The 12,899-nt window shown below is 38.7% G+C and overlaps 1 protein-coding gene across 1 annotated transcript in view; it reads right to left on the bottom strand.

Moving 5' to 3' along the window:
- EFNB2 (ephrin B2) overlaps window positions 1-12,899 on the bottom strand; it is a 49,670-nt gene that overhangs the window by 19,412 nt on the left and 17,359 nt on the right. The window contains exon 2 of the mRNA XM_063149645.1: window positions 7,652-7,935. Within this exon, the coding sequence (XP_063005715.1) occupies window positions 7,652-7,935 (284 nt within the window). The remainder of the gene's footprint in view (window positions 1-7,651; window positions 7,936-12,899) is intronic.

Consider the following 12,899-nt stretch of genomic DNA (forward strand, 5'->3'; position numbering starts at 1 on the left):
TTGCTGTCTTCATCTACCAAACAGAAAACAGATAAATCATGCTAACAAAGATCTAAACATGCTTTTAAAAACCAGCCTTATCAGCTTAATACGGACTCTTCTCCAAGAACAGCTAAGACTACCTTAAGCCTACTCCTGCTTTTACTTCCAGAAAAATTTGCTTTATTTCCTTGGGACTGAAAAAAGAAACTGGAAGACTGCCCATTAGGGCTTAGTTTTATAGTCTGATTTATCAAAAATAAATCCTGAAATATTCTTCATCCAAGGTTTCCAGGATGGACTGAAGTCAGGAAAGAAAATCCAATTTGACATTTAACCCTGGTTTTCAACCATTCCACTCTTTTGTTTTAGCTAATGCAGTTTTCAGACAAAAGTACATTTCCCTCCATTGCAGCTACATAAAGACTTTAGTGAGACAAACAATTTCAAGTCTTTAAAATGAGTTTCATTAAAGTCTTTATAAATCCTTATGCAGCTCCTCATCTTTAATTTTAGGACTTCAAATACTGCAATATGTAACACATATGATACAAGCAACTGTATAAAGTAAAGAATAATTATTCCACTTGATGAGCTACATGATCATCACCCAACTTATGAACAAAATAGAAATTAAATGTGTGTAGTGTGGTAGTGCACTCTCAAGTTTCAGTTTAGACAGAGACTTTCTTCATAGCATGGCACATCTTTCCAATACACAACATCCCCCTGATTTAAACAGTTACTCATATCCTGAATATAAAGGATAAAATACACACTCAGCACATTCTTTTTCTGCATGAAGTCCTGTTAAGGATGTTTATGCAAATCTAAGAACATACACATTTTGGAGAAGATCAGGGTTTAAGCTTTTTTTTTTGCAAAGCACTACAAATGCAACATACATAAAGATTTCTAAGGGAGAATGCTGTATCCTTCTTTGTGAATGTATTGTATTTCCCGTATTTATAAACTGCTTCTGAGGAACTATGAAAGCGAGATACACAAATAGCAACTAAAACTATTAAACAGCTTCTTATGAAATTTTAAAATCTGTTACATCCATGAGTATTTCCTGAATAATTTTTTCTTCCAGTCTGAACAATTATTCTTCATTTTCATCTGATTCCATATCTATTCAGAATACTTGCGGGGGTGTGGGGGAAGATAACTGTATTTTTTTCACAACATGCCATCAATTAAAAAACTGAGAATTCCTATCTTTCCTTTCCCTCCCTTAGGAACAGAGACATAATAACAGATTTCCTGCTGAACTATCTCCGTCTACTTTAAAGGAGATAAACGACTGGTATTGCCTAGGTAATGGCACCGAATATGAACAAAGTCCATCAATATAAAATGGCCTTATTCTCTTACAAGACCTGTGTGGTCTGGGACAAAACCCCAAAGGACCATGACTCCATTAATCCTGCAGGCCTTAGACTCTGTTAGAAATCTGAAGCTGCACAGACAGTGATTTTTCTCTCTAATAATATTATTTGTATAAGCTGTATTTATATTTCATTCAACAAGGGCTAAGTGGTATTGCTGATACATCCCTTAAAAGACTCTTCAGCAAAGTCAAAGACTGACCTCTGGATATCATTTTACACAAGGAGAAATTATTTATCTAATTTTCTGAGGAAGGAGAAGGAAAGGAAAGAAAAAAGTGATCTTTGTGCAAACGGAATCAGAGTGACTATTATTGCATTGGCTTTCATTAACACCATCACCGCCACCACAAAAAAAAAAAAAAAAAAAAAAAAAAAAAGAAAAAGCCCCAAACCAGTAGATTTCTGGACCACAGACTCTTTAACAGAAACCAGGAAAAATGTCTTTGCTGCAAAAAATAAAGGGACTGAATTTCTGAAACAGTATTTGTTCCTGTTTTGGCTAGTTTGGCATTAACAAAGGAAAACCTGTTTACTGTACCCTTTTGGGCAGCTTTCACTACGTGATTTGGAGCTTGCAGGGGACTGCAGGCTGAAATCTGCCTCAGAATTTCAGAATTTTTGAGAATGTCCGGCCAGACAGATTAGCCAGCACTTAAACTGGTCAGAATACTAAAATAACATTTTAATGTAAATCTGTTTGGCCATGCAAAGAGATTTATTCTTCCCAGCTGGGCCATATTTCAGGGCACAATCTATATTGTCCTTTAATATGTTCTTCCTCAGACAGTTATTGCCCTTTAATTGCAACAGAATGACAAAGTGAAAACATAAAAAGCCTTGTGATTTTTTTTCAAACACAGCTAATGCTAAAGTTTCAGAATGACTGTTTTGATTTTAAAAGCCACAGTACTATTAAAGCAGTTATCCAAAATATAGTGCTACTAGCCAGTATAAACCTTTAAATCAGCCAGGGATCAAATATATATAAATATAAGTTTTTTAATTTAAGCCAGAAGCCAATTATGTAAGTGGGTCATTTGAAAAAAAGTTGACAAAAAAACATTTAAGGAAAGCTGCATATTCAATTTTGCCAACGTCAAAGCCAATGAGCATCATTAGCTCAGCAAGCCAGCTAATGAGGTCCAGGCAGAGCAAGCCTTATAGAGGAATCTTTCAGAGAGCCACTCTGTAGCCCCTTCCCAAGTCCCAAGTCACTCTACTACAAATTTGGAACAGGTGAAGCCTTCATTGCAGGTGACTTATTTTTTAATGTTGATGATGTCAGCCCATAAACTTCACTTATGCAAAAGAAGAGATGGCGTGAAATATGTGCTTGCTTGGCCAAAGCACCTGAGGAGCCTGACGGTGGCTCGGGGGCAGGCGGCACTGCTCCCTTCCCTGCGGCACAGCTCCCCACAGCCTTCCTTCCTTCCTTCCTTCCTTCCCCCAGAGCTCCCCCAGCACAAACCCAGCGTAGCACCAGCTGCTCCAGGCTCTCTGACTAAAGGCCAGGTTTACTGGGAAGGGCTCAGGATGACTCCTGTACACCAAGAGTAAACATCTTTGGTATATGAAATGCACTTGAACTCTGCTAATGCATCTCTCTCTCACAAACAAGAAGAATCTGCATCTGAGAGGGGTACTGAACCAGTGACACCATGACCAAGTACTTGCAGATCAAGTACTGAGTACCTCCTCAGTAGCAAGAATATACACACTGCTTTTTCTGGGCAATTCATAACAGCAGAAAATTATTTCCTAACCATGCAAAGACATAAAAAGACTCAATGCAAACATCAGAGTTGCAAATCTTCACACCCTTCTGCTGAAATTTGCCCTTTACGTAGATATTTATGTTGTAGGGCATGATGTATCTTCTTCCTTCATGCATGTGATTAAGGACTTCCTTAGAGACTTATGTTAGCTAAATGGTCACATATTTTAGGATAATCAAACATTAATACTTCTGAGATCTCAAGTACATTTGACCTTCTCCAGTTCTGCTGAAAAGAAATCAGGTAACTGTAGGAAAATGAATCTATTCATTTCCCAGGAACGAAAAATTGATGATAGCAAAGAAGAGAAAAGCAAGGACACTCTGTTACATCATTTATTCACTTTCACAATCCCATTTAGTATCGTCTTTCCAATTACTGCTGTTCACAGAATTAACTCTTTGGATACTGATGGTCATATTGAGGAATATCTTGCCAAGAAATGAGTTACCTTTTTTTTAAAGTACCACTAAATGTGAAAACAGATATGAGAAACTTACCCACACTTTTACTTTTTAAAAAACTGGGAATTGTGAAATGAGAAGATTTTATATGCCTAGGCTTAGGGAAGCACTCAATAGAAAAGATCTCCTTCTGCTATACTTTTCATGAATACATCTGGATGATATAAGAATTATGGCTTGAAGAACTCCTGTGCAATCATATGTCTCTAAAGGCTGCTTCATCCTGTGTTGCAATTCCCCATCCCAAAATGACTAACCCCCTAATATGAATAGAGATTTTACTGTTTAATACAGCTCCACCAACCACATACTATTACCTTAGAAAAACAAACCCTGTTTTCAAATAATGGCAAGATGATAAAGGTGCGTGGAGATGCACAAAACATTTAAAGGGCTGACAAGAGCCTGCCAGCATAAACAGCGTGAGATCAGGCTGTAGGCGCAGCCACAGCAGGCGCTGCAAAGATGCTGAGCTCAGTGCGCTCTTGTCTTGGGTTTGTTTGATGCCACTTAGTTGAGGGAATGCAAGATCCTAGAATACTTTAAAATCAAAAGCTGGCACATAAAATGCATCATTGCCTTCATTTCACAGCTTTTGCGCCCCTCAAAAAAAAACCCAACAAAACAAACAAGGCAAAACAGAGGGAAGGAAGGAAGGAAGGAAGGAAGGAAGGAAGGAAGGAAGGAAGGAAGGAAGGAAGGAAGGAAGGAAGGAAGGAAGGAAGGAAGGAAGGAAGGAAGGAAGGAAGGAAGGAAGGAAGGAAGGAAGGAAGGAAGGAAGGAAGGAAGGAAGGAAGGAAGGAAGGAAGGAAGGAAGGAAGGAAGGAAGTGTCGGAAGGAAGTGTCGGAAGGAAGTGTCGGAAGGAAGTGTCGGAAGGAAGTGTCGGAAGGAAGTGTCGGAAGGAAGTGTCGGAAGGAAGTGTCGGAAGGAAGTGTCGGAAGGAAGTGTCGGAAGGAAGTGTCGGAAGGAAGGAAAGAAGTGTCGGAAGGAAGTGTCGGAAGGAAGTGTCGGAAGGAAGGAAGTGTCGGAAGGAAGTGTCGGAAGGAAGGAAGTGTCGGAAGGAAGTGTCGGAAGGAAGTGTCGGAAGGAAGTGTCGGAAGGAAGTGTCGGAAGGAAGTGTCGGAAGGAAGTGTCGGAAGGAAGTGTCGGAAGGAAGTGTCGGAAGGAAGTGTCGGAAGGAAGTGTCGGAAGGAAGTGTCGGAAGGAAGGAAGGAAGGAAGGAAGGAAGGAAGGAAGGAAGGAAGGAAGGAAGGAAGGAAGGAAGGAAGGAAGGAAGGAAGGAAGGAAGGAAGGAAGGAAGGAAGGAAGGAAGGAAGGAAGGAAGGAAGGAAGGAAGGAAGGAAGGAAGGAAGGAAGGAAGGAAGGAAAAGAAAGAATTACGGGTCTGTGAATAGGAATGCATGCAAACAATTCAAGGCCTGATTTGCATGCATGACTAAGATGCATTTTATTACTTATAAAAATGACAGCAACTGTCCCGACTACCAGAACTTGCACTGACAAGGCTGTGTCATGAGCTTTTGAATACAAACTAATAAAACCCTATCTAGCTCCAGTACTCTCTAAAATGGTGTCCTAGCTGAGCACTGGCCTACTTTTCTATGCCTCTTAGTGCTTCTGAGACCAGCATCACTGAGTTTATTGTTTTCTCCTTGAATGACAGGAAGGTGAGGGTTTTAGCTTTAGGACGGCTGGGTTTTCAAGGGTGGGGTGCTTTTTTGTCCAGCCTATTAAAGTGTATGGGTACCCTTGCTGAAGCTCAGTCAGTATGCTAGAGTGATAAGTAAGCCATTTGTTTATGCCACAATGAGTAGGAAAAATAATACCCTGAGGCACTCCAGTATTACTGCTAGGGCAGTGTGATTTTTGAGGCATTAGAATGAAGGCTGAGTAAGTTCTTTCAACCAAGTTATGCTGTAATCTTCCAGGAAATGCAATGTCTATTATGTCTTATTGCTATAATGAAATAATTATACCAAACTAATGAAAATGAGATGTACTTAATAATTCTCTGGGTAAATCCATGACATAGATATGACAGAACTGACAGTGCATCAGAAAGCTCCATTTGTGCCCATAATTTTCAGGTAATAATTGTAACAGCGCCATTTGTTCCACTACAGTTGGTCTTCTGTGGATGTTTTTAAAAGCAGCACTAAATAATGAGCACATTTCCTCATTTAAGCCAAATATTTGAGCATGGTCATTTTTATGCTACACATTTTCACAGGAGTTACTATCTCTCTATGCTACTAACTATCTCTCAACAAGTAATTTTCTTGCTTTTACCCTAGTAAATATCTCACTGTATTTCAGTGGGAAGTTTGTCAAAGTTAATATTGTTTAAGTGGGATCACATTTTTATATACTCCCCAGCTAAACAGAGAAAGTGCCCATATTTAGCAGTCTTTAAAACAAAAAAATGGTGATTTGTATCTCTTGTAACTCTTACTTAATAATTTCTAAAACTAGTAATTAATATTAATAATGCAGTGAATTCTTACTTTAGCTGCTGTGACATACAACCTTGTTTTATACATTACCATGTACTATTATGGATATTACTGGGAAGTGAGCATTAATTTATATTGAATTAATTTCCATTTCCATTTCAAAAGTACTTGATCAGAGCGCTTTTTAAAAGTGCCAATATTTTTAAATCAGAAATTGAGAAATAATTACACAGGCCAACATTACACGAAATAATTATCAATCCTCCAGTTTTCAAGGAGGTGGCAGAAACACGTTCAGGGACTAATCTTTTAGCATGACCTGTTGGGACAGGACATGGGTTAATGGTCTTAAACTAACAGAGGGTAGATTTAGACCAGGTATGGTGAATAAATGTTGTACAGTGAGTGTGTGAAACACAGGAACACGATGCCTAGAGGTGTGGTAGATGCTCCATACCTGGGAACAGAGCTCTTAGCAACCTGATCTAGCTGAAGATGTCCCAGCACACTGAATGGGGTTTGGACTAGATGAGCTTCAAAGGTCCCTTCCAACCCAAATTATTCTATGATTCTGTGAAATAAGACACACAAGTATCTAACTTGTTTGTAACTGCAGAAAAGCCAGGTGTTTGCAGAATTTTTTCTGTCACCTAATAACTGCGGATACTTGCTCAAGACTTAAAAAGTGCCCATGGGGCTAAATGAGATCCACAGGGCTTAATATTACAATGACAAAACCTAAACTAATGTAAATTGTTGTTATACTGCTGAGGTCTCAGCTTATGCTAACTCCTGATTCACATCATTAACTTCACACATCATAAGTAATTTGAATCACTGAACACAGTGGCTACCTCCAGACTTGCTTTCAGCCATAAATCCCTGATCAGAAACTCACACAAAGTTTGTACTGCTGCACAGAGGCCAGGAGCACGAAAAAGGATAAAATTCAAGACCATGCTAACTAATCTAGGTTTTACCCAAGAACTCCCCTAGCTACTGTATGGACATAGTAGGTACGTTTTGAGGAAAGGCATGTTCAACTACAGGCCCTTACCAGTAAGCCTTGTACTGTCAAAACTGGCACCAAAGTGGCCAAAAGATGCTTCCTGTGAGAGTGCCCAGAGCACCTGGAGCAATGGCTAGCCACTCACACAGGATGCCTCATCTGAGAACAGCTGGGTCACTGTACTCCTGCTCCTGGCATAAAGAGAAGCCAAGGACAAGGCCAACAGCACGGCACATTACCAGCACAGTTTAGCTGCACACAACTTCTAATGCAAATACAGGACACAATACTGTGCACAAAGAAAAAAAAAAGGAAGAAGGAGAAGGAAAAAAAGCCTTTTACAGGCATAGAAGCACAATCAATTGTGGTTTATACAAACCAAGGAAAAAAGAGACAGAGACCTTTTGGAAATCAGAAACAATATTGAAAATATGCTGGCAAGGAATCATTTTCAGATAAAAAATACATAAACCCATTCATATTCCTCTTAGTAGTTTGCTTATAATACACAAGACAGCATGCAAAATAAGGAACAATTATATTTAAAAGAATGAACAACTGAAAGTTTGAACTTACATATGACGTAATAATCTTTGTTCTTCTGAAATTCCAGGCCCCAGAGATTAGGACTGAACTCTTGAAACTTGATGGTAAACTTAACATCTTGATCTGGCTTGGCACAGTTAAGTAGAGGTGTATTGTCCTTTTTAATAGCACAGCTATCAGCTTGGTCTTTATCAACCATGTAGACCTTATAATATTCATATTGGCCAATAGTTTTAGAGTCCACCTTTGGGCATATAATATCCAGTTTGTCTCCGATTTGTGGATATAGTACCAATCCTTGTCCAGGAAGGAATCTAAAAGGAAGGAAAGAAAAAGGGGGAATGGGGGAAGAGAAGAAGAGATAAAATTTGAGATATTTAATAAAATTGCAAGCAGAAAAGTAGCAACTGCATGAATAGACAGGAATAAACAGTTTCCAAAACCAAAATGACAGACTGAGCAAACCAAATCTTAATAGTTTGGGCTTGATTCAATATCAACAAGATGTTTATTTAGATCTTGGAAATTACAGATGGATTGAATCTTTTAGTCCTTATCCCAGTTTTGGGCACACTGGCAGATTTTACATCTCTCTCTGGCAGGCACTGCTGTTTTTTGCACTGCATTTAGCCATGCAGAGCAGCTAACACAATACCTGATGAGCTATGATTCTGTTTTGCTAGTATTTCTACTATTTTTGCACATATTTTGCTGATTTTGAATATGGGAGAATGACAAAAATAATCTTGCAACCCCCTTGAACAGCCATGTGGGACAGGAAAAAATGTAAGACTAACAATACATCAACATGCTGATAAACATTGTTATATTACTAGTGTAACACAAAGGAACATCAGACACTCAACCAGGACCATGTTTACAGAGCTCTGCAAAGGACAGAGATCTACCTGATCACACATGCTTCTAGGAAAAACACTTATATCCAGGACAGTGCGACCATTCCACTACAATGATTTCTCTTCACAAATTCCACCATTACTGTCATTATTTTAGCTCATTTTTGATTTTTTTTTTTTTTTTTTGGTGCTAATAGGTAAAGACAGGTGTGCTTTTTTTCTTATTATGGGAAGATTTCTTACACAAACTGGCAGGGAGCTTTAATATTTGCAGTTAGACACAGTATTTTGTCTTTCCTACTCATATTAATTAACAGGCCAACATGACCACTTCTTCATGGAAGAAAAATACAAATAATTACTTATGGTATTGATTCATGCACAAAATAAGGAGTTGTGTTCTCACAAGGACAAAAACCACAGCAGGTTTGTTTGTTTCTCTCTCCATTAAGACATATTTGTTTCAATTAAGGCCAAGAAGTGCATGTTTTAGAACAACAGCCAGAAACACAACCAATGGACTCGAATGCACAGACCTAAAAGACTTTCTTTCCTCTTTTTCCTGCCTGCCAGCATTTTCCAAAGATCTTCCTTAATGGAGAATCGGCCTGAAAAACCAAGTGAAACAATTCCTGTCTAATGAACACCCTTCTCCAAGTGCTAATATTTAAACAGCACACGTAGTAAATCTAGCTTATTCACAGGCAGCCTTCCTGGAAACTTTAAATTAGAGTATCAAGGCCCACGCAGAACAAAGCTGTAGGCGTCGGTGACCTCCAACCTCTGGCTTGGCAAAAGGAGCCACCAGCATGAAGTACTGGTGGGGGAGAACCCACTAAATTAAAGCATGATGCAACGCCCCAAATTTCGAATCCATCATTTACAACTGCTTGCTCCACACAATTCAAGTTTATGATCTGTGCTAATTGAAGCAGGATTATTTTCACTCACAAAGCCAGTGTAAGAATTATATTTGTTATGAAGCAGCACGTAGCAGGACAAAGACGCGTAATTACAGATTTGGGGAACTAGAACAATGAAATGTTATGGCAAGAAAAGCGACTGTTGATGTATAAATCACTGCGCTCTTTTGTGCTGTGCAGTGTAATTTCCAGACTGCAGAAACTGGGCTTGGCCACGGCTGTTCAAACCGAGATTGAAGTGGAGACAGGGCAAAGCTGCGCCTCCTCCTCCAGTTTTCAGACATGCCAAAGGAATGCAGCGACTACCGCCTCCGGAAAGCTGAAATGGTCAAACAAATGGGAAGGTGGGAATGCATGCTCCTCGGAGTTACCAGCCTGCTGAAGGACAACCACAAGTGTGTGTAGATGTGGCACCTAGGGATGTGGTTTAGTGGTGAACCCAGCAGTGCTGGGTTAACAGCTCAACTTGATGGTCTTACAAGCCTATTCCAACCTGAACAATTCTATGATCCTACGACTCAGGAAGATCCCAGCCAGAAAATTCCCAAGGGAGCGGCATGTACTCAGATTTTGGCTCTCCTCAGGGATCAACTCTGACCAGGCAAAAGCAAAGGGACAGAGTTTCCAAGCCGACCTGCGTCACCTGTGACTGATTTTACCACCTTGTCTGACCACAGCCCCATTTTAGCTTTGCTCCTGTGCAGCACTGCTGCATCAGGAAGATGACAATCACTCACATTCCCCCATCTGTGGGCCAGGACAAAGGCTGGTCACTGTATGATCCCACTGCTGCAAATACTTCTTCTTGCCAGCAATTCTTCTTCACATAACAGGACTGTGTAGTAGGAAACCTGAGATTTCAAAGGACTGAATCTTTGCTTGTAAGTTAATCAAGTTAGATTCCCATACATAAAAAATATGAAATTCTTAAGGTTAGATAAATGTACCTGTCCATCATTATCAATAATATAACCTAAAATCTGCCCTAAGAACCGAAAGACACTGATGCTAATTTTAGACTTTGTGTGTATACATGTAGCAGCCACAGTGTATGTTCTCCATGCAAACTCTGGGCACAAACAGGATGGGTTGAGAGATGGCATGCCAGGCAATCCTCAGAAACATCTACAGGAAAGAGGGCACACTTGTGAGCCTTAGTTTCAGCCAGGAATTGTCCCATAAAAGGTAGAGGACAGAACTGTCCCCAACAGACAGTTAAAACTACATTTTACAAGAGCTTTAAATGAATGCACTTGTTAGACTTTATGGCAGGGAATATTCTTGCTATGACTCTGAAGTCTGTACAGTTTTAGAACTAAACTCAGTAAATCTCCTTCTACTTGAGTGTCTGAACTTGCAGGATCTAACACTGATGGGATTAGGGAAGAAAAAAGGCTTAAAATGCAAGGATTAATCTGAGAATTTGATTGTATTGAAATTTTTCCACACTTTGCAGTTTTGATCATGACCTTTGCTAGGAGAGATATTTTTCCAATTTACTTTCCTTATTTTCTTACAACAACAAAGCCCAAATATGGATGGAGTTAATAAAGAAGTTTCACCTCATGCATTTCAGTTCAACCACAAAACTTACAGTAGGCATGATTATTATCCCTGCATTTGTGTAGTACTTTTGCTACTGTACTTTTTATAAAGACTTTAAATAAATCATTTGCTGGGTACTAAGCATTTTCTGAAGCTATTTATGAAATGTCAGAAGGATTAAGACTACTGTTTTATGATCCTATTTTTGAAGACCTTCTATGGGAAAAAAAAAAAAAAAAAAGAAAAAAGAAAGGACAATGTACATTCAGCCTTGGTGGAGGTTAAAAAGCATCAGGATTGATCCTGAGTCTTCATTTCTTCAACATCAGCAAGTGTTGATGTTGTCTTTAAGTATTCCAAAGTAGCATCAAGGCTGATGAAATGTTTGCAGGATGGTGTCTATAAAAATTAACAAAATGGCTTTAAAAGTCTGATCAAAATGTGCCTTCATTTTTTTCCCACGTCAAAACAGAGCTATAATAAAGATGAAGCAAGGTGTTTCCATAATTCTGGGACTGATCCTGTAGAGGCTGTTATTTCAATGATGGCTTTGGGACAGTGACATGCTCTCCAAGTAGTCAGGACAGTGCCAGCACTGGAACCACTGCTTTCTATAAAAAGCTTCTAACTTTCTGCATTTCAGCTCTAAGTATGATTTACTGCAGAACTTAAATACCAACACAGGCCCCTGGACCCCAACAAAAACTTAAGAGAAAAGCTTAGCAAGCTTCCCAACTCATTTCTGTCAGCAGTCAGATACAGAGAGACTCTTGGAGCATTTGAAAAATCCTGCTCACAATAAATAATCCTGGTGCCTGCTGTGAGAAAGCACAGAAAAGTATATTAAGTACCATATAAGCTGTATGATGAAATTCATGCACTTTCTGTCTGGCACTTTTCAATACAGATGGCATTTTTACTGTCAGCCCTAAACTGGTGTATTGTGGGCGACATTTGACATCTGTGCAAAAGCCCATGGATGTGAAGCCCTCCCACATGTCCAACTAGTCATGCAGCTCATCAAATAACACCACCTTGCAGAGATCCCAAACCTTTTTTAAAGTAATTATTGCACTTGACCAAAAAGTCACAGCGACACAAAAAGAAATTGGGAACAGACTGGTTCATTCCCTGCTCACACTAACACTTCAATGATTTTATCTACCACACTTGAGTCTCAGCAGCAGTTTCTGGCAATAATGCAACCTTACTTGTCAAAGTCCTCACTAAGTTAAATTTGATTGTGAAATTTTATATATATTTATTAAAAAGTATATTAGTTTCCCAAGAATTTCTTAAGAATTGACTTATTGTTCAGAGAAACTTAGCACATACAACCATATTAATTACAAAGGAATTTTGCTTAATGATAATCACTCAAACTTGCCTAACCTCATAATAGGAAACTCTCTCTCAAAAAAAAAGTAGAACTTAACCTGCCCACACTCATTCATTGAGAATATTCTATCATTTCTTAGTATAAGAAAATTTCAGAAAATTCTGAAATTGTAAAATTACCTGCAGAAAAAATTCTTGGAGAAATAAATTTCTAAGAGATTTTGTTAATCAGTATTGAGTGATGTAACCCTATATTTTGTCAGGGTTTTTCCAACTTGTGAAACTAGACACATACATATATGTACATATACTATAAATATATACATGCACACTTAGCTTTAACTATATTCTAATAATTATAAAATAAATATGATTTTAGAAAGCATGTTAGTACTTGATGCAAGGCTTGTATATTTAACTGGAGTGGCAGTGCCAAATTTCTATTCTTTAATAACTTACCCGAACTAATTGGTGTAGGCAGTTAGCTTTAAATTAATGTCACAAAAATAATCCTAAAAATGTGAACAATCAAGACGCTTCTTAAAATGCAGCCTGAAACCTACTGTTGGGGAATCCTACCCACTTAACTTTATGAAGTTTTAACTATGAGCCTGA

This window comes from Melospiza melodia, chromosome 2, assembly GCF_035770615.1.
Source record: "Melospiza melodia melodia isolate bMelMel2 chromosome 2, bMelMel2.pri, whole genome shotgun sequence".
Classification (NCBI taxonomy): domain Eukaryota; kingdom Metazoa; phylum Chordata; class Aves; order Passeriformes; family Passerellidae; genus Melospiza; species Melospiza melodia.